This window comes from Apodemus sylvaticus, chromosome 11, assembly GCF_947179515.1.
Source record: "Apodemus sylvaticus chromosome 11, mApoSyl1.1, whole genome shotgun sequence".
Classification (NCBI taxonomy): Eukaryota; Metazoa; Chordata; class Mammalia; order Rodentia; family Muridae; genus Apodemus; species Apodemus sylvaticus.
In genome coordinates, this window is record NC_067482.1 from 34027421 (window position 1) to 34050423 (window position 23003).

Below are 23003 nucleotides of genomic sequence, written 5' to 3' on the forward strand. Positions count from 1 at the left end.
TTTTCTTATTTTTCAACCCTCTTTCCTGTGAGTACCTCACTGCATAACTGTGGCTGCTATGCATCTGAGTTCAACTACTAATGAATCTATTTTCAGATGCAAACATTTCACCTTTGTATTCCTAGTTAACTTACTAGATACCATTTTCCATGTCTCCAAACTCATTGCCTCTAAAATGTATTCATTTTGTCATGTCAGCTCCTCCTAAACTGGCTTTATCCATTTTTGTACCATTTGATTAGATTTCCAGGGCTCAAACATGAAACCCTTCAGGACTGTTGGCATTTACATTGGCATCTACCACACAGGCCTCCCTCTGCTGACTCCTTTGTGAATGTGTCAGTTACTTACTTTGGTCCTCTTGCTGTCTCGAGCTCCCTTTGTTTACATGGTGCACCCAGTGAAATCAGTTCCTTAAACAGTGTAGGAGCTCAGTAAATGTTTGTTGAGTGAAATAAAGTGAAACGCATACATTTCTGCCACCTAACAATATAATATTAATTTTGGCATTAACTAGGTTTGTCTCCAAAATTGGATGTATAATTCTCACAAAATAAATTTGTGGTAAATTCCAGAGACATTTTTAAAGTATTTGTTTATCTAAAATAGGCTTGCATTAACTAAATCTTAATGATTTTGTGTCTGTAATTGTATATATAGTTGACTGCAGTTTGAAGGGCATGACTGTATTTCACAGAATTAATAACTATACTTTTTTAGTTACGTGTCATAGTTCAGTGTAGTCCCTTGTAATATACAAAATTTAGTATGTAAATGTGACACATTTAACTATTTGGTAACAAAATATTAAAACAATACAACCCATACTTTTCACTACAAAGTGAGGCAGCATACAGCCTGTCACGGTGGTGTCTAATTTGGTTGTTACAGTCTACATTTACAAAGAAACAACAACAACGTTATGGTGGTGTGCTCATTTATGATCCTAGTCCTTGGAAGCTGAGGCAGGGGGATCACAAGTTTGAAGCTAGCCTACGATACATAGTTAAGACACTGTTTTTAAAAGAAAAGAAAATGTATTTGTTAAGCAAATAGTTTAGATTTCATTATTTATTATAACGTTCTTATAACTAAATCTATTCGCTGTAGCAAAATGAAATAGCAGCATGGCAAAGGCTGAAATAGCAGCATGCGCCAGGGAGCCCTGAGGCCTTGGGAGGCTCCATATCATTACAAACACTAGAAAAGAAGACACTGACCAACGTCACTCTACAAGCGATTGTCACTGAGATGTTTCTGCCCCAAATTTTAATTTGGTCTCCTGGATTGACTAATTTAAAGCAGCTGAGATTAGGAGGAATCATTTGCCTGACAAAAATAGGTCCTTTTTTGTTAAGAACAGACCTGCTGACCCCATTGTCAACTTTCCTTTGAGCTGACTGTCTCTACTCCAGATATTACTAGTTGAATGGCAAGAAAAAGACGAGGTAAAACGTCTTCAAAGTGTTTGCAACAATCTTGTTGTAATCTGCTTGTTTTCATTTTCTAATTATGCCAAGCTAGAAGCAAGTTTAGGCTTATCAACCAGAGCATATCAAAGCCTTCTCCATCCTTTCTCACCAATAAAAATCCCAAAGAAATTGTTACTGAATTATCCAAACCAAGTGCTAGAAGATAACATTTCACATTTTCAGAACCTGGCCTCCTGTTAAGGGAATCAATAACTTATGCCTGTTTGTTGTCATTGAGTAGGAAGAACAGGCGGCTTGTAAGTGTTGTGCTCCCCCAGTGGTTAGAGTGAGTATGCCACTAATGTGTCAATCTGTTTACAGAGATCACTGCACAGTCAGATGCTAGTGAGATTCGACAGGACTGGAAACCTACATTCCTTAGTAATGAAGAGTTTACACAATTAATGTTAGAGGTATGTCCAGATTTAATTTTTGAAAGTTTTCTTTTTAAAAAAATTTAGCAGTAATTAATTTTAGTATAGTTTTAGCTGTATTTATAATATTGAAAAGTCTTAATTTAGTGTAATGTAATAAGCTGTTTGTGTATAATTAACAATTGATCAGTATATTGATCAACTATTGTAAGCAGATAATGCCATGTCATAAAGTAATACAAAGTTTTTCTTTTTTTGTTATTTGAAAATTGCATATAATTCAGAAACATACTGACTGGCAAGACTATAATAAAGTTGTGTTACTATTAGGTAATCATGTTGATTATAGATGAGTAGGCAGGCCCTTCCCATTTCCAGCTGAATTTCAGATGTGGGCTTTATCTTAATATGTTAGCATTGCTTTTACTGGAGCTTAGACCCTCTACTTAACATGTTAAGGAGCTTAGGCCATGTAGCTCAGCTTGTTCTTTACTGATTATGCCCAGAAAAGTTGAAGTTTGTTTATCGCACCCCCCCCTCCCCGCAAAGGCTAACTAACATCCTAACTAGAGCCTAGGTCTCAATACTTACTTGTGTTACCTCTCCCATTCTTCGAATGCACCTGTGCCTTCTCTCTCTCATCTCTGTTGCTGAGGAGTAATTTACTGGAGGACTGGTAGTAGGTCTGGCAGGACAGAAGTCATTTTGTTACAGTCCTCTCTGGTTCTACATTCTGTACCCTTGGCAGCACCATAGTCTCCCCTACAGTCTACAAGACAAGTGCTCACACTGGGTCAGCCCCTTTGCTAAAGATCCACAGGGAACTTAGGTCCCATCCCTGTGATTAACATCCTAATCTTCCTCAGACTGAATCATCACTGTCATGGATATATCTAGGTGAAAGGCAGGGAGTTCAAAGTAATGAACAGTTTCCCTTTGTTCACAGAGTAAGAGGACAGGGATGACACAGTTGTCTATCATGACATGAGATATTCTGTCACATTTCTCTATAATCACCCTCTCAAGGAACTCTCCTCTCTTCAGAAGATTTCCATGACTTGGCAAGCTGTTGAAGCTCTTCTCTCTAAGAGGAAAGAGCAGTGTTTACCTATAGAGGTGGGCTAAGTCATGAGAGTTTTCATCACAGTTCATTGTCTTCAAAGAGAGATAGATACCCTGTGGATCTAGCAGTGTCTTAACAGCAAGTATCATCATCATAGTGAAAGATTATTTGCTTTCAGAGTTAATGGTCTTTTCACGTGAGAAAGCATAGTTTTTTTTTCTTGCACAAATTTGACTCTGCACAGTAGCAATCAAATAATTACTGATTAAAATGTAATGGGGTAATACTGGAAAAGTTGGTTTCAATTATACATTTCAAATCCCTGGTTATCTAAAAGTAGATTTTTTTTTGAGTTGTTCTAGAAAATAAATAATTATTCAAAGTAAGTTTTCCCTGGGACCCATCTCTCTCTCCTAGTAGTAGTAGAGACAAGGTGAAGAAGAATATCTTTTATTCTATATTCAGCAGTTAGAGACTGGGAATATAGCTTCTTGACAGAGCACTTACTTAGGATTTTTGAGGCTCTGCATTCATTTGCTGTCACTACAAACAGCTGTAATAGTAATAAACATGGTGGGTCACCAGAGTTCTAGGCCAGACTAAGCTATGGAAGCTATTTAAAGACACCCTTGTGTGCGTGTGCACACGCATGCATACGCATATACACACACACAACAACAACAACAAAAATAAGCTTGAAGTGGTTGCTTTGACTCCTGTTTCCATTCTTTATGTGTCACACTTGTCACAAAGATGACAGACATACACAGTTTTAACCAAAGGCAGTGAGCCTCTAAGAGAGCTGTGCAGCTTAGTAAATTACTTTCAAGTTGTATTCTTGATCTTTCTCTCCTTTAGCCTACAAATGTCACCCTTTGCTTTAGTGTTTTTGGTTTTCAGTATGTTCTTTGGTACATAAGTCCTTTAAAATAATTGTCCTTCCTCCCTTACTTCATTGTCAGGTTTATGAACAAGTTGTAATGGCCTCTTATTATCTATTTGTTTTAAATTCATTGTAAGTGACTTGCCTTCCTATTGACATTACTCTGAAAAATCACAGGATTAGCTCATTTTCTTGTCCTTGTCCTTTCTGATCTCTCTCCTGTCCCTCTTCCTTGTCCAGCTCTGCTCCACACCATTTTCTGCCTTTGTTATTTCTCTGGCTGTTTCTTTCATGCTCAGGTTTCAGTGATTCTTCGAAGCTATTCTTTGGCCTGCTTCTTTATTGAACTGCCACCGCTGTGATGGCGGAGGTCGTCACACATGCTGGGTCTTCTGAAGATAGTTGTATTTCTTAGCATGTGGTTAATCCTTCCCTTTTCCAACTCCTACTAATTTCATTTCATCCATTGATTTTGTGATTATCCCAAGGCAGGTTTGCTTGCCTGAATTCTCTGTTTTATATATTTCTTCCAAACTACAAGTATTGGAACATAGTACCTTCTAGAAAACCTCCTGTTGGCTTCCATTTATGTACAGAATAAAGATACTTTCCCCAAGAGTTTAGGCTTTGTAAGATCCAGCCTCAGCTTAGTTTGGGGGGCTTAATCTCTGTTCCTTGCTGCATTCCTGTACTTGAGGCCCACACTTCTCTGTGTTCTTTATGAGACGTGAGCATATCATACAGTGTATGGATGCAGCTGTAAAGGCAGAGCATTGATTTCCTACCTTTATAAACCAGCTTCCAGGAGATAGCCAGAGTAATATTTTTCCCTCAGAAACATCAAAAGAATCACAAAAATATACTGACATCAATTTTGACTGCTGCCATTTTGACTGTACTCTGAATAGTTCCACAGTATGTCCTTTGTCATTTATCTTGTTTCTATCCAGAAAAGTGCTTTGTTCTTTTCCCTTAACTGACCATTATGTTTAATTTCAGGCTCTTGATGGTTTTTTTTTAGCGATCATGACAGATGGAAGTATAATATATGTATCTGAGAGTGTAACTTCGTTACTTGAACATTTACCAGTAAGTATGAAAACCCTATAATCTCTATTATTTAATGTCTATATCACATATTAGAATTCATAGGAAGTAGGCCTTGAGAGTGATATTTGAACAGTGGTTGAAGAGTTGGAACACAAATTCCAGGTATATCTTTGTATTAGTGTTGCTGTTTCTCAAACTAGTTCTAAGTTCTTCATCCATAGCACCTAGTAATTCTTCCTAGCAGGAAGAACCTGCTGTTCTTCCCTTTGCATTTTAATGCCAACTTTACAGTGTTTGCCTTTTAGCCTGATGAAAATATTATATCAAACAAAAATGCAAAAAAAAATCTTCTAGCCAAATTTCTACTGAGATACTTCTTGCTATTAACAGAATTAATAATTTTCTCAAAAGAGTGACTTATAAAGACTGAAAAATAGTGGATGCAGAGCTTGTGTGCCGTGTGGATGAAACTGGGTGCCCTGGGCCAGAGAGCTGTAGCTCAGTGATATTTCACATGTGTTAGGACCCTGACAGACAGACACACAAACATGTACAGTGAACGTGGGATCAATAGGGTTCTTCTGCTCCTGCTCCCTCCATAACTCGGAACCTGGGGTCAGGCCTAGGGGAGCAGTTAGCTAGTCTTGGTTGATTCCTTTAGTAGAGCAGTTATTAGTCTCAGGCTGTGACTATCCAGGAGGAGGAAGCAAGGTTACTAATCTTTGTGCAGGTGGGTCAATCCTTTATAAATAATTAGACTCCAGAGGAAAGCTTTGCCATTCTTCTTCAGCCTGGCCCATACATATATCAGATTTGCCAACTCCCCATGGCCCAGGTCCATGTCAAAATACACATTTCCTAAGGTTTCACTCATTGAGGGCTTTTTCTGCTTCCTTGGCAAGTGAAGAGTTAGAAGTACATTGAAATTTTGATTGGCATGGTAAATATCTTAATTGTACGTTTGCTTTTTTTACCCAATTTGTAATTATTGAACATTCATTCTTTATTGACCTCTAGGCTAAGTGTTATCTACAATTAAAGGTTTTAGAAATGACTTGAAAATTTTATATAATGTGTGCTTGTCTGAAGTGGGCTTCTAATATAAAAATTCCAATATTTTTAAATTATTCCTGAAAAAGTTAAAAATCTAAAAATTTACAACCATGCAAAGTAAACCAATCTGTAAATATTTCTTAAGAATATGAAAAAACAAGAACCAAAGCAGACAGACAAAAAACAGCATTACCTTTCCTCTGATTTCTCTGCTACTCATTACTGATTATATAGAGAATGGACTCTACATGTAAAATGTCAGACAGTAGAAGGAATGCTGTTTACTGAAAGTCAGGCAGTAAGCACTATACTCTCTTATTATTATTAATTTCAAGTTTTATTGCTGTGTCTGTGGTCTGTGTTTATATGCCGTTTCCTTATGGGTACCCACCAAGGCAGAGAGAGGTGTTGGATCCCAGAAGCTGGAGTTACAGGTTGTTGGGAGCTGCCCAATGTGGGTGGTGGGAACTGAACTCGGGTCTGCACTCCAGAAGAGCAGCAGTAAGTGCTCTAACTGCTGAGCCATCTCTAGCCCTGTGTGCTTGTTTCTAGACGTGGCTTGATTTTACTGCTTTTCTGAGGGCTTTCTTCTGAAAACTTCAAATAAAGCCCAGATCTAAAGAATGATTTGAGAGTAAAGCGTGAGACTGTAGTAACATAGAAGTAATCTCTCATGGACAGAGAGGCGATTGCATCAAGTGGACATCCTCTCTGTCCATGCCAATATATTTATATGTTACTTCAGTCTCATGCTTTACTTTCAAATCATTCTGTAGATTTGGGCTTTATTTGGACTTTTCAGAAGTCTTTTTTAAAGTATTTGCATAGTAAGAAAACCTGGTAACCAGGGGAGGGGATGCTAAGAGCCGGGGATGTAGTGTCCTTGGTAGAGCACTTGCCTAGCACACACATAACCCTGGTCCTCCCCAGCTTTCCAAAAACAACAGCAGGAAAATGTTGTATAACAAAAGAACAGTAAGAACCAAGGAATTAATAATCCTTTTTAAGACTAACACATGATTAATTGAGAATGAGTACAGTTATGTGCTTTAACCCTATTATTGTGGTTGTTTTGTTTTACAGTAACATAGTTGTACAATACTAAAGCCAGGAATTTGTATCTCTTATTTGTAAGAATACTGTCTTGTTTTTCAGAACCACTCAGTAATTATTTATTGAATGAATAAAAATAAATTAGGTAGTTGGCCATCTTAATGATTCCTTTTAATGTTTCCTAGGTCTTGAGAGATGGCTAGCTTGATGTTCTTGCAGAGGACCCAGGCCTCCCAGCACTCACATCAGAAGCTCAGTTCTGGGGGTCAGCAGTGCACAAATGTGGTGTTCATACATACAATTTGGAACACACACACAGAGTAAATAAATAATACATAAAAGGGAAAAAATACTTTCCTAATTTGAAAAGAGGGAATCATATTCTCTGGAACTAGTGTTATAGACAGTTGTAAGCTGCTATGTGGGTACTGGGAACTGAATCTAGATTCTCTAGAAGAGCAGCCAGTGAGTCTCTTGACCCACTCCTAATGGATCTTTTGTGTGGGACAGTTTAATTACATTTTGAAATGGACAGCCTGAAGTCTAAGGACACCAAGTCTTCAAGGTTAGCAGTAATCCCTCTGCACAGCTTCACTTACCCATTGCCTCCTGCATTTTAAAAAACTTTTATCCTTTAGAACCAGTTTTAGATTTACAGAGAAGGGCACCAGGTATCTCTCATGAAAATGATTGCAGGAGTGAAAGAATCGGGAGAACTAGCATTTTCTTTTCTTCCATTTGTGTTTGTACCTGGTCACTGAGTGGTCCTGTTGTATTGTCCACTGAGGGGACATGATGCTAGTGACTTTTTTTTTTATGTCAAAATGTGTTAACTTTAAGTGCAGTGATCAACAGAGCATGAAGACTGGTGGTTAATGGAACATTGGACACTGCATGGAGCGGTGGTGAAGCGCTGCTGGTGACTGTACTCTTGACTCTCATTTATGTGTTTGAGGAAGCAGCTGCTGCCTGTTTATAAATAGAAGAGCAAGGTTCGATAACTGAAGTCATCATGTGAAATAAAACTAGAAAACACTGGTTAAGGAGAAGCAGAAAACTAGTTCTCAGTTGGCATTTTAGTTCTTATTTCAGTTTATTTTTTTATCAAGACTGTGTTGCGCATTCTGATCTGTGCTTAGATTCTTATACGTTTTCAGTAAAAGATGGTTTTGTAGCATCTTGTTATACAAATGCAAGAAATGTTCATTGTTCTTTTAGTACTAATGGCGTTTTACTTTTCCAGAAGAATTCCTCATTAAAATACAGATGTGGTTTTGGTATGGTTACTCACCCCTTAAGCTATTATCAAATGACTCCTTGTCCCAGATCATTTTCTCTGTTTATACCCATTATATCTGAGGCACAGAGTTTAATGTACCTTGATTGGCAGGGAAGAAGATAAAGATGTAAAAGATAAGACCACTCTGTCATTATGGGGCAACAAGATATATACATTTAAAGAACAAATAATTCCCCTTTGGGCATAAATATGTGCCATCAGTTCTAAAGGAATTTATTTGTATTAGTGGTTTTGTATTTGTGGTTTGGGTGTTAATGGTATGCTGTTTTGAAGAACATGATTCTTTGAATTTTTTTTTAAATTTATTTAAAATAGAAGCACGTTTTCCCCTCCTTTGTCTTCCTTTAATCCCACCCATGTCCCTGCTTACTCCATTTCAAATTGCTGACTTCCTTTCTTTTGATATTGTTATACACATGTATATACACATACATATAAATATATAAATACAACTTGCTAAATCACCTTAGTGTTTGTCTTAGTCAGGTCAGGAAGCAGGAGCTGATGCAGAGGCCATGGAGGGAGGTTTCTTACTGACTTGCTTCCCCTGGCTTGCTCAGCCTGCTCTCTTATAGAACCTAGGATTACCAGTCCAGAGATGGCTCCACCCACGATGGGCCCGCCCACCCTTGATCACTAATTGAGAAAATGCCTTACAGCTGGATCTCATGGAGGCATTTCCTCAAGGGGGGCTACTTTCTCTGTGGTAACTCCAGCCTGTCTATCAGGTTGACACATAAAGCCAGTGTTGTTTGTGTCCATATTATCTTAGGGCTAACCTTTTGGTATTGAATATCAACTACTGGACTCATCCCTGTGAAAAGACTAACTCTCATTTTATCGGTAGTCATTAGTAGTTTATAGTTCTCTTTTAGATGTAGGGCTCTATGATAGTTCCCCCTTTCGTATTAGCATATCTATTGGTGTTGTCATTGTACAGGTCTTGTTTGGGTAGCAATAATGTGAGGATGTCTTTGATACAGCTTTCTTGTCATTATAAGAGACACAATTTCACATCTACCTTCCTGGTCCTCTGACTCAATCTTTCAGTCCTTTCTTCTGAGATGTTCCTTGAGCCTTAGGTGCAAGGGTCATGTTGTAGATGGGCACACCACAATGAATTGTTGTCTGCATTTTGACACTTTTTATAATGGTCTCTGCTGCTGCAGAGACACTTTTTTTTGGTGAGGGGTGAGAGCTACACTTATGTGTGTATATAAGGATAAGTTTTAGGAAGCAGTTAAGTAGTGTACTGGTCTAGTAAAGTGATTACAGTGGGTTCTCCAGTAAGATCCATGACCTCACTAGCTGAGAGTACTTGGCTAGGGTTCTAGTACCAGGCATGCTTTCTTGAAGGAAGTGATCTGAGTTGGTCTTGGAAAAATGCAAGATAGAGATGTGGAGTTTGCTAAAGCTACTCCACTTCATGTATTGGAGACGACTTTAACTATAGAGAAAAGCAGAAGTCATGCAAACGCACGGAGGGTTGTCAATCGCCTGTTCTCCCGTGGTTTGCTTTTTTCCTTACCAGCTTGTTTTAAGCATTAAAGCTATTCAGATAAAATCTTTACAGGTGTATAAAAATATAAACAAAAGGAAAGTGCAGCTGCTTTGCCACCATGGCTCTGCCTCCTTGTCCTATAATTAGAACAGTTAGGAAAGTGGGAAGCCCAGCCGGAGGGGCTAGACTCAGCAGGAAAGGTGAGGTCGCTGTGCTGTCAGTGTTACGGTTACTTACGGATAGGAGCATCATATTCTCTGAGTCCACAGCCCTCACCTGTTGAAGGTTTCCTGACATTTGTCAGACAATTGTTGGTTATTGGATAATAAACAGCTATAATAATGATAATTACCAGGCTGTCCGTACACAGGGCTTTGGCAGTATGATACAGAATAGATGCATGGAAAAGGTGAAAGTGGAAGGAGACATTGGACTGTTGCAGAGATAGTGGTGTCAGATCTCCTTCACGTAGCTTGTCATTGTTTCTGTATTCATATGTAATGTAACCATTTAACAGTTGTTTGCATAAATCACAAGGCTGTGGCTTAGAGCCTATAATTGTCTTAAATTTCTCAGTTCCATTATATCTTACAATATTCACATGTGGTGAACTAAGGTTTGAATCCTGAGTCTGGCTTTCAGGGTCACATCGGTCATGATTCTGACAGCTGGTACACTAGCCTTCTCCAAGTTCTCAGTCCCATTCTTTTAATATCAAAATTTGTAGCTTGACTTTATTGATTTTTATGGTAATTCAAGATTAAGCACATGTACCTCTGTAACTTAATAGCTATTAGATGTGTTAGAGATAAATGCCTCACAAAGTGCTCTTGTATAATTTTTAATTTGTTTTATTTTTCAGTCTGATCTTGTGGATCAAAGTATATTTAATTTTATCCCAGAGGGAGAACATTCAGAGGTTTATAAGATACTCTCTACTCATCTGCTGGAAAGTGACTCGTTAGCCCCTGAGTACTTAAAATGTAAGTCGGCCCTGTTCAGCAGAGACGCCAGTCTTTTAGTTGGCAAACATTAGCCTTTACTTCTGTAAGTTTGTGAAGGCCATACATGCTTAAGTAAATTAAAATAGCACTATTTCATGAACTCTAATAAGTACTTTTAAAATGGTATGTATGTATATATATATAAAGGCATTGTGTTCATTTTAAGATACCAGTTCTATTCTAGTGTACAATGAGGTCTCATCTTGTTTGTTATAAGAAATTGATCGCAATTATGCCACAAAACTGTAGTGTATAAAAAGTTGGAAATTGGCCACATTTTAAATGAAATCTTAATTATATTTAATGAAATAATCTTTGCTGGATGTGTTTAATATGATTTTTAGAGCACTAAATATAGTGACTGGACTGTGACTGCCTTCACTCTCGCTGTACTGCTTACCGTCACATGATCTCTTCCACACTAGACACAGTAACGGGACACATTTATTTGGATTCATGGCTTAGAGATGCCTCACATGCTGAGGAGGACTTGGTAGAGCACACTGTTTACTTGAGAGCTGGGAAAACAAAGAAGAAGGGAGGGCTTGGGGGCATATTGCCCGTGGCTGCCCCTCCAGGCCGCCATCCATTTCTAGAGGCCTCCTATGGTAGTGCTCCTTTGTGCTGACAGGGTTGAAGCGCTCGCCTAAAATGCACATGCTGGTTCAGTCCCCACAAACAAACCAAACTAAAAAGCATGTGTGTCTAGATTTAGTATATATATATATATCTTGGTTTTGTGTACCCATTAGTTGTTAGATTTTTTTTTAATTATTTTTAATTAGCTTTAAATTTTAACTTATCTGATAATAGTGATATTAATCAAGTTTAAAAATTCTGTTTGTGTCTTCAGATTCTATAATAAGAACTAAGATATATATACTTACATAAATATGTACATGTTTATCCATCCATGTTAAGAATGGATTTTTTTCAGAAGGGATTATAAAAAGATAGGCATGGAGATTTACTTGGAGCCTGCATATAATTATTTATAGTCAGATCTGCTTTACTGTGGTCCTTAGACCATTCTAATACAGTACTTAGAGGAAAGATTTGGGCTGGATTTAATATAGAAATCAATTGTATAGCTCTAGGCGGTATTTGAAGTAACAGAATGAATGGTGTTACTTGAGGTAAATGTGTAGAAAACAGAGAAGTAGAAAGTTGGCACTCAGGGCTGGAGAGATGGCTCAGAGGTTAAGAGCACTGACTGTTCTTCCAGAGGTCCTCAGTTCAATTCCCAGCAACCACATGGTGGCTCATAACCATCTGTAATGAGATCTGATGCCCTCTTCTGGTGTGTCTGAAGACACCGACAGTGTGCTCATTTATTTATTTATATATATATATATATATATATATATATATATATATATATATATATATATATAAATTTATATTTATATTTATATTTATATATATAAAATAAATTAAAACAAAATATTTAGAAGAAAAAAAAAGGTTGGCACTGGGGTCCCAAAGGAGAGGGAACAGAGCTGATCTGAGGCCCTCAGAGGGACAAAGCTGCTGCTAGGAACATAGACCTCCTGCTTCCAAGATCAGAGAAGTCTTAGCTCGGGGCTTGCTGATGGCCTCTGAAAGACCTGGTCACAACAGAGTTCCTTCCAGGAAGAAAGAGGCCATTAGTCAAAATGCAAGCTACTTTGCCTAGAAAAAGTAGTCTGCTATTTAGCTGTAATGGCAGTGAGTTGGTACAGATGATGTGATGTTTCTGAAGGAGATGAGGCAGAGTTTTAAAGGACCTGTCTTCATCCTGTGCCGTTTAATTTTTATTCTTTACACAATAGAGAACCAGTGAAGGCCACTTGGGTGGTTTGTAGTTGGAAGGGGAAAAAAATCAAGGTTGAGAATTTTGGAAAGAGCAACTGTATAGTTAACACTAGAAGTAAAGATAGAGGAAAAACCCTGATTGATAAGTGGGTTAGATCCAGTAGAGCACGTTTTAAGGCTAGCTGGAAGAATGAAAAAAACCACCTGAGTGGTTTTACAGTATGAATGTCAGCAATATTTGGGAACATTGCTCTGGGGTGAAAGGACAGTTCGAGAAATGAGGACATGGAAACCAGGGTGCATTTAAAATGAATGGAGCGAGTTCTCTGGTCCTGTAACTAGATTAGCATGGAAAATGCTTGGTGAAATAATGGAAGACCTGATGAGATTTGAAACTGTAGGCAGTAAAGAATCACAGAGTTTGCAGCTGCTAAGGCAATGAATAACAAGTGACATGGGCCTGGTCCTAAAGGAAATAGACTACTCTTGAAGGTAGGGCTGCAGCAGCCTGGGGTGTAACCCCCGGAAGCCTGTATCAGCAAGGGAGCTGCATAGTCCAGGCCAGGCTGTTACTGAGAGCGACCCCACCAAAACCAGCAGTGACAGAAGAGAAAGGGAGGCATTCGCTTTAAATAAAGGAGAGTGCTAGCTTTAAATGGAGGACAAAATATTGTGAAATTAGAATGGGAGAGGAGGTGAAAGGAGAGATTGGCTGTAGCCTGTGCTGGCTGCAGTTACCTGCTGCAAGTACTCTACTGTTAATGGACTTAATGAAGTGTGGGAGAAAATGACTGAAAATTTACCCAACTTTTTATCACTTATTTCAGCAAAAAATCAGTTAGAATTCTGTTGTCACATGCTTCGAGGAACAATAGACCCAAAGGAGCCATCCACCTATGAATATGTGAGATTTATAGGAAATTTTAAATCTTTAAACAGTGGTAAGTTAAAATGTTTCATTTATAATGTATTTTAACTGGTTGCTTTTATTTTTCTAAGCTCTTAGATTTCTAAGCTCTTAAATATTAATAATGATTATATGTTACTGGATTAACCAGTGATGCATGTTTCTTTGCTGTTTTAGTATCAACTTCAACACATAATGGTTTTGAAGGAACTATACAACGTACACACAGGCCTTCTTATGAAGATAGAGTTTGTTTCGTAGCTACTGTCAGATTAGCTACACCTCAGTTCATCAAGGTATGTTTCTGATTTTAATTGCTCTGATGCATTCCAGTTCATGATGTGAGATTTGGTCTTGTGAGATTTTTGTTATCTTCAGAAGGCTGAAATTTCTACCAACATTGAAATAGTAGTAGCCAATGAGTTAGTTACTAAATATGTTTGAACTTCATATTTTTACCACAGTTAAGAATATAAGCACTCTCAACATCATTAGTCGTTAGGGAAATGCAAATCAAAACAACTGTGAAATTTCACCTTACCCCAGTCAGAATGGCTAAGGTCAAAAACTCAGAAGACAGCAGGTGTTGGTGAGGATTTAGACCGGGCAATGGTGGCGCACGCCTGTAATCCCAGCACTTGGGAGGCAGAGGCAGGAGGATTTCTGAGTTTGAGGCCAGCCTGATCTAGAGTGAGTTCCAGGACAGCCAGGGTTACACAGAGAAATCCTGTCTTGAACCCCCCCCCCCAAAAAAAGAATATAAGCACTATTTAAAGTGACTGTTTATGTGTGACTGTTTTATCTTAGTATATTCTTTGCAGGTATTCATGGCAATATATTACCATTCCCCTGCTTTTGTACATAGTTTAATGTGTGTAGTTCACTATCAGGAGAGAAGTCTGAAAAAAAAAAGAAAGAAAGAATGTGCTTTATTGGTATAATTTGCTATCGATTCTTTTCTATTCTTTTTTAATGTGTATGGATGTTTTGTCTGCATGTATGTTTATGTACCACATGCATGCCCAGGGAGGCCAGAGGAGGGCATGTCTGAATGCCCTGAAATTGGAGTTACATACAGTTGCAAGTTACCATGTAAGTGCTGCAAGTGGAACCAGCGCCCTCCTGGAGCGGGGCCAAGGTTCTTAACCTGGAGCCAGGGCTCCGCCATCCCCTGCTCTTTGAATTTTAAATTACGGATTTTTATTTCTTCCATCCCATAAGCAGATGTTTTGTAGGGAAGTAAAAAAGTGAACTGCCTCAGTCCCTAGGGACAGGAAAGCAGCCAGGTGACATTTAAATTTGGGTGACAGCATAGTATAAGACAGCCTAAATTAGCAGTTAGAAGACCGTAGTCTTACACTCCCTGTTTGCTCTTAGGAGATCGAAGGGCATATACATGTTTTATCTTATATAATTCTTACTCTTCTGATATAGGTGTTATTATAATATTTTATATTTGAGGAAACTGAGGCTTAGGGAAGTTACTTACCGAAAGTCTCATCTAGTAAGTGGGACTTGATTGAAATTATTTTTCTTTCAGAGCCTTGGCTTTTAACTGTTACTGAAGAACATGTAAGGACAGAGCAGAGGGACTGTCATGGATTGCCTTGTACACCAGAAGCTAGGCTCCGTGTGAGGGGAAGAATAGTTATAGCTTATGTAAGAAATAAAAGCAGAGGCCAGGCATGAGATTTGTTCTGTCTGTGGCTTTTCTCCATAAAGATTTTGTCATGAGAAATCGTAGAAGAATTTCATGCAGGGAAGTTGTATGCTCATATTTGAGTATTACTAAGGTGATGGTAATGGCTGACCCCAGAATAGAAGACAGATTGAAGGATGGGAAGATAGATGAGATGCTACAGTGGTGAGGTGACTCAGTGCGGGTAAGATGTAAACTCCATCACTAAAGCTAGGGGAGATGGGGTGGATCCTAAAACACCTAGAAGGTCAAATTAGAAGTATTTAGGGGCTGGAGAGATGTTAATTGGTTAAGAACACTTGCTATTCTTACAAAGAGCTTATCCTCCATGGATGGTGGCTCAGCATGTGATGTAACTCCATCTGTAGGGGATCCAGTACCCTCACCTGCCCTCCACAGATACGCCTGGGACATACAGACAGAGACACAAACATACACATAAATAAAAATCAAATCTTTGTTAAAAGAAAACATTTAGTTTGGCTGCTTTGATTATTAAAGAATGTATTTCGGGGTGGGGGGATGGGGGTGGGAGGGTTGGGGAGGAAGTAGTGTGTCGGGTAGAGGGGCATACACATGGAGGCGGGATGGGAGGAGGGGTAGGGAATCTTTGGGGAGGGGGACTTTTGGGAGGGGGAAAATTGGGAAAGGTTTTACCATTGGCAATGTAAATGAAGAAGATAATAATAATAAAAAAGAATGTGTTGCTTCTAGACAGTGTGATGTACAGAAGTGAGGCTATTGATGAGATGGAAGTTGTGAGCCATATATGTAAAGTATATCTGTCGGCTTAGACACTAAGCAGTGGGAGGTGTAAATCTGAAGAAAGTCCTGGGTTTCTGAGTCGGCTCTTAGGCCTGTGGATGAGTGAGAATTCACTAGTCCATAGCTATTGCTCTGAGGCCGACTGGCATCTGCTGGGTGCTGCTGTTGTATCTGCTTTTGTCTCAGGTGATTAGAAGAATTGTTGGGGATCAAACTGAGGACTTCATAAACTCCAGACGAGCACTTTGTATCACCAGCTGGTTAAACTTGTGTTTAATATTACTAAAATCTAAAATGTATAAAAAAATTTGTCTAGTTGAAAGTTAATTTAATAATGACTTATGCTAACAATATTTAATGTTTTCATAGTCACAGAAAATTACTTCTAATTTATACTTGTTAATTTGTTTGTAGGAAATGTGCACTGTTGAAGAACCAAATGAAGAGTTTACATCTAGACACAGTTTAGAATGGAAGTTTCTATTTCTAGATCACAGGTAACATCACCTTTAAATTTCACCAAAAAAAAAAAAAAGGCAATATTCATGTAATTCTGGACAGTAATGGACTCAAGGAATATAATGAATTTTGGAATCCATTATCCATTTTTGAAAAAAATAAAACCCATTCTCCAAATGAATTTGTCTGTAGCATAACTTGTGTAATATTGTAATACTGACATCTCTTATTACTGTATAATTTAGGGCACCACCAATAATAGGCTATTTGCCATTTGAAGTCTTGGGAACATCAGGCTATGATTACTATCATGTGGATGACCTAGAAAATCTGGCAAAATGTCATGAGCATTGTAAGTAGATCTTAATGTTTCTTTTAAGAACTATTTAAAAACACACAAGTAGATGTCTTTCTATTAATGAAAGACACAGAAAAGATTTAGAATCTATTTTATAAATGTATACAGAAGGTACAAATTGACCTTAGTCTAGCATACAAAGCAAAATCTTAGAGTATATTAAAGAAGTACATAAAGTTTTCCAAATCAATTTTACTACAAAACCCAATTTTTGCTTAACATCAGTTAAAATACTTTAGAACCTAACATTTGAAATAGTTGGGAAAAGTAGTTTGGGGAACTTTATTAAACAATTCTTTCAAACAATGATATTATTCTAATTTTTGGTTAATTAAAGCTTTTAAATTAAAAAGCCTCAGAGATATTATACATGACAGTATCTTTGGGAAAATATTATGATTATTAACTGTTGCTACATATGTGTTAAATATATAAGCAAGTCAACAGTATGACTTTCAGTCTATGGAATTTATTGTGAATGAAAAAAATGTTTAAAATCAGCACTGAATATAAAGTTGGAATCTGAGAGTTCTGTTTATTTAGAGGACCTTAAACTGTTTCTTAAAAAATTCTTGTAGTCAATACATATTTCTGAAAGCCAGAAAATAATTATATCTATATAAAGAATTAAATCTAAATGCCAGCTTTTGTTAAAAAAAAATTGAGATTCTTCATAGCTAAGTACAGATCAAAGAAAAATATTTGTTTCTGTTTTTTTTTCTTTTTTAAGTAATGCAATATGGAAAAGGAAAATCGTGTTACTATAGGTTCCTGACCAAAGGACAGCAGTGGATTTGGCTTCAGACTCACTATTATATTACTTACCATCAGTGGAATTCAAGGCCGGAGTTCATTGTTTGTACTCACACTGTAGTAAGGTAATAAGAAGAATTTTTATGTGGTTTTTAATGAATGATAGCGATCTTACCCCAGTTTTAATACTATTTTTGACTGTTAAGCTTACTAGGTAGAAGTATGACGTAGGTAGTATGTAGATAGGGAAGGCCTGACTGAGTATTGTGCTACATGGCAAAAGTTGTACCAGTGTTCAAATCCAGTGCATTCCCTCAAAGTAAAACCAGCATAGTGTGCCCACTATCCGTCCGTCTGTCCACCATTGAGTTTCTCTTCATTTCGGTGCTCTGCTCCTACGGATCAATTACAGCTTACCTAAGGTGTAGAATACAGATTGAATTTGGGCATTAAGCTGGTAGATATGTATTAGGTTTCTATAGCACATACAAAAATACAAAGTTACTAATGGAAGTGAGATTCATTAAAAAAAAAAAATGATTACATCTCTGCAGTATTTTAAATGACCAAACATTTAAAATTTGATTCTTTCCATTTGTAGTTATGCAGAAGTTAGGGCTGAAAGACGGCGAGAACTTGGCATTGAAGAGTCTCTTCCTGAGACAGCTGCTGACAAAGTATGTTTCTTACAGTCTCTTTTTTTTAATACCTCATTTCCCAATAATTGTGTGAGAGATTTGATTATTTTTTATAATTTTTATTTTGAATTTACTGTTTAAAATCTCATTTGTATCAAAAAAGGAATCAAAGATTTTGGTATTTAAAAGTTAATTAGGTAAGAGATATTGGAATTAGCAGATTAATCAAGATGAGTAAGTAATGTGGCAGGTTTTGACGATGCTTCAATTAAGATGATTGACTTTGAGATATGACCAAGAATTAGTGGCTGAAGACTAGTGGAAGATGCTGAGCAGGCCACACTAAGGAAGAGCTCCTGGTGTTGGGAATACTGACTAAGCTGGAAGACACCACAAGATGGATGCATGAGCACAAGTCACTAGCCAGGTGACATTGTATGTTCACTCCACACCTTAAGCTGAAGGAATGCAGGCAGGGATGGTGCAGTGGCAGCAGGAGGACACTTCCATTCTGTGAAGTCACGGGTTCAGAGTCTGAAGACGAACCCCACTTCTGATGGGGCCTACATGGAGGTTGGTGAGGTCTCATGTTTCGAACAGATGAATAAAGAAGTATTCAGAACCAAGGTAGAAAATGCCTAGTAATTTGTTTATTATGGACTTTGAAGCTTCTAGAGGCTGAGAAGCAGTGAGAGGTGTGTTCAACAGTACAGTCTGGGAAAACTGCATGTTAACGGAGGAGGAGATGAGGAGGCTTTGGGGCACATGACCTCTACCTTAGAGTGAGGAACTGTGGGATCAGGTGTTTGCAGTTACACATATTGGCATATATGTGTGTTGCCCTGAAATAAAGATTCATACTTGGTTCTTGTTCACTGCTGCATGTAGAAAGACTTCAAGGGGACACTGATTGTTTTTAAGTGTGCGGTGGGTGAGGAAGCACTAGTTATATGTTTTATCCGAGGTAGGTATTGCTTTTGTTATGGTGAAATAAGTGTTCTCATCTCTGTCAGACAGGGTTGTCAGTTGAGAGAAGCACAGCAGTTTATGTACAGTGGGAGAGGCTTGGGGCCGGGCTCAAGGCTAGAGAAATGAGCCCATTAGTACAAGTACTTGGACAACTGTGCTGACTAGAACTGAGCTTACACCTGAAGTGACTATCAGAGGCCACCTGCAGTTGTTCCCTCAGACCCTTGAGCATGTGAGGTATAGGAACAGGAAGCGTGGTTTAAATTGTTATTTTAGTCTGTACTGCTTATAGGTGCTACAGTGTTTACTGTCCCAAAGCAGAGACCGAGTGGCTGAGGTAAGTTTGAGAAAAGGGTCATGAAAAGCTAATAGGAAAGGACAGGGCAGTGGGTAGTTCATCCACATAATAGAATCCTGGGGAAATGTCAAAACTGAAGATTTGGAGCAAATGTTGCATTCCAAAGATTTTACAGAACTGTGTAAAATAAAGCACTATCTTTATTCTGTTACTTACTTTGTAAAACTGTGTGATAAAATGACAATTTTAATGATTTTAAGAGCACACTTGAGCATTGTAACATTCCTACTGTTATACAGTTGTCACTGCTGCCCATGCACAGAACCTCCTAATCCTCCTAAGTGGAAAGTCTCTGTTAGACAGCTTTCTGTCCCTTTCCCTCCAGTTCTTTTCAACAATGGTTTTGTTTGTTTGTTTTTAATTTGGCTACTCTGAGTACTGTGAACAAACTCATACAATATTTGTTCCTTTGTGACTGGCTAGGTCTATTTCCTGTGCTGTTCTCAGGGCTCACTATGTTTAGCTGTATCAGATTTCCCTTTATTTTGGGGCTGAGTAATATTCTGACATGGGTGTATCCTCTTATCAGTCTGTGGAATCCTGGGTTGCCTTCCCCTTGTATTTGCAATAATAGTATAAGCATAGGTAGATATACAGAGACCTATTAGAGTTTCTACCTCTTCTCTTTGGGTGTATACCATGAAGTAGAATACTGGATCATATGGTAGGTTACTCTGTTAAAATTTAAGGGAAACTACCATACCATTTTTACAATCTCATTGCCAAGCTATAAGAATTCATGTTTCTTCACATTTTTACCATACTGATTGTTTTCTGAGAAATAGGGGGTTTTGTTGTTTTGTTTTGATTACATAAAGGGACTCCCTGTGTAGAACTGAGTGGCCAGGAACACAATATATAGCCTAGGCTGGCTTCAAACAGATCTTCCACCCAAGTGTCTGGCATGGGTTGTTTGGTCCTAGCCATGCTAATAGAACATGATATAGCATGACTGGTCTTGATTTGTATTTCCCTGGCTTGTAAGTTTGAGTAATATTTGGTGAGGGTTTTATATCCTCTTTGGAGAAGTATTTATTTTCCCTCTACCTTTTTTATTTTCTTACTTAACTATTCATTCATTACCCTTTTTTATTTTAATTTTTTTGATACGGTCACATATGGCCCAGGCTATCCTTGGACTGATTATGTACCCAAGGATAACCTTGAACTCCTGTTCATCCTGCCTTTGCATCCCAAGTGCCACCATGTCTACCTTGTTCTCTTTTTGTTTTGTGTTTTGTTGTTTCTTCACAGGCAGTCTTGCTGTGTTGCCCAGGCTGAACTCAGATGATCCTCTTAATAGCCTTTGCAAATGTTGTGTTTAAAGGTGTGGGGCCAACTAGGTACAGACGCTCATGCCCATAATCTTAGCTTTTTGGAAACTGAGGCAGGAGGATTGTCACAGGCTCATGTCTTATAGTATGAGACCTTGTCTCAGCAAGAAATACAAGTGCATCTCATCACGTGATGTATTGGTTTCCATTTTGTAATTGAGTTTTCATTGTGGAGATATTGTGTATCGTAGATATTAAGTACTGATCAGTAATGATGTATAAATACCTCCTCTCATTCTTGTGGATTGCTTTTATTCTGTTGGCATTGTCTTCTGATACATAAATACATGTTTTTAACTTTGTGAATAACAGTTTACTTGTAAATCTAATGTCATGAAACCATTTCCTTCTTTAAGAGTTTTATAGTTTTAGCTCATAATATTTGATCTACATTGAGTTAAATTTTTGAACTTAATACAAAAGTCTATCCTGAGTCTTCTTGTTTTTTAAAGAGAATGAAAATAAACTTTAACAGTATTAAAATAAGATTTTTTTTTCTTAATTAGTACACATACACACTTTTTGGCCTTATTTTAGTCAAAAACTATTAATGATTTAATTTTGTGTGTGTGTGTGTGTGTGTGTGTGTGTATACACGCATCATTCCTCTCAGTCCACCTCATGTGAGGCACTCTTTTTTTCTGCTGTGTACCCCAATTTAGCTGTCCCTCGTACTTTGGGGAATTCCATCTGTCCCGCCTCCCATCTTGCCACAAAGGTGTTGATATTACAGAGGTGTGCTAGCACACCCAGCTGTAGGTGGGCTCTGGGAACTCATTAACTTTTATCTTGTGCTTTTACACACTAGCTGTCTCTCCAGCCCTGATCAAACTGTATTGAGACCTCTCTATTGAACACTAAGAAAGCATTTATGTTCCTTCTGTCTCCTTAGAGCCAAGATTCTGGGTCTGACAATCGTATAAACACAGTGAGTCTCAAGGAAGCACTGGAAAGGTTCGATCACAGCCCAACTCCTTCTGCCTCCTCTAGAAGCTCAAGAAAGTCATCTCACACAGCAGTCTCAGACCCTTCCTGTAAGTGCCTTAGCTGAAAACAAACATGTTCAGAGAGGTCTTCTCAATTGTTTGTGTTGCTGCTATCAGTAATTTGTCAAGCGCATCTTCAAATGCTAATCTTTTCCAGTTTTGAAGTTAAAGCTTCCATTGAGAAGCAAATTACTTACCTTTAGAAAAGAATTAAGGGGATGAAGTGATAACATATAGATGGTTGCATTCTACTTATTCCTCAAAAAGAGAAAATTCTACCTTTCACTTGTAAAACCAGGTAAATAAGATTTATGAGTGTTTGCCTGCATGTGATCTGTACACCAAGTGTGCCTGGTCCCCTCAGAGGTCAAAAGGTTTTCAGACCCCATGGGCCTGGTTATGGATGGTTGTCAGCTACCACATGGCTGACTGGGAGAGAACCCTGGTCCTCTGAAGTAATAAGCGCTATTAACCACTGCCTTTGCTCCAGTGGCTTGAGTCTCGCTCTAGCCATTGTATCTACAGCTATATGATAGAGCATGCCTCCTCAGCGGTCTCTACAGTGAGAGTGTATGGGCCGCTTTGCTCGCCATTATTTTCTCAGTAATGCTGCAGCTGTGTTGGCAAGTGTGCATTGTGTTAGGTATTGAAGCAATATGGAGTTGACTTGAATTACAGCGCAGGGCACACCTACGTAGTGAGCAAACACCAGGCCATTTGGTAGTGTGTGGATTTTTCTATCTGGAGGGAGTTCTGAAGCCTGTCCTTTGAGGGTGTTGAGGATGATGAGAGGAACTGTTTTTAAAGGTTTACTATCTCACATGTTTGCTTTATACTTTAAAAAGTAGTTAAAAGTTGTAGGACATGGATTTAACTTTTATCTAATAACAGAAAACTAACTCGGCTTTTCTATTCATTTGAGATTAATCTTTCAAACTGTTTGTAAGTACTAATTCTGTTCTCTGTTGACTGTTTTTCAGCAACACCAACAAAGATCCCTACTGACACTAGCACTCCTCCCAGGCAGCATTTGCCAGCTCATGAAAAGATGGCGCAGCGGAGGTCATCCTTCAGCAGTCAGGTATGCTGCAGCTAGCCTCGTGGCCCTGCAGGGCTCTGCTGCAGGGCTCTGCCGCGGCGCTCGCACGTGTCTGCAGTACGCTTGCTGGAAGGATGGAAGGATCAAATCTTTTGCTGACATAGGACACTCAAAATCTTTTCCCTTTTTGA

General features: G+C 38.3%; 1 protein-coding gene across 8 annotated transcripts in view; it reads left to right on the forward strand.

Annotated features, from left to right (window-relative positions):
- Clock (clock circadian regulator) overlaps nucleotides 1-23003 on the forward strand; it is a 78853-nt gene that overhangs the window by 36337 nt on the left and 19513 nt on the right. For 7 of the 8 annotated variants that reach the window (XM_052199296.1, XM_052199298.1, XM_052199293.1 and 4 more), the window contains 11 exons: nucleotides 1794-1885; nucleotides 4792-4881; nucleotides 10612-10732; nucleotides 13375-13488; nucleotides 13632-13750; nucleotides 16333-16415; nucleotides 16623-16729; nucleotides 17466-17613; nucleotides 18090-18165; nucleotides 21680-21821; nucleotides 22754-22854. In XM_052199296.1, coding sequence (XP_052055256.1) covers nucleotides 1794-1885; nucleotides 4792-4881; nucleotides 10612-10732; nucleotides 13375-13488; nucleotides 13632-13750; nucleotides 16333-16415; nucleotides 16623-16729; nucleotides 17466-17613; nucleotides 18090-18165; nucleotides 21680-21821; nucleotides 22754-22854 — 1193 coding nt within the window. Of the gene's footprint in view, nucleotides 1-1793; nucleotides 1886-4791; nucleotides 4882-10611; nucleotides 10733-13374; nucleotides 13489-13631; nucleotides 13751-16332; nucleotides 16416-16622; nucleotides 16730-17465; nucleotides 17614-18089; nucleotides 18166-21679; nucleotides 21822-22753; nucleotides 22855-23003 lie in introns of those variants that run through there. The other variant, XM_052199299.1, reaches the window with a different exon arrangement.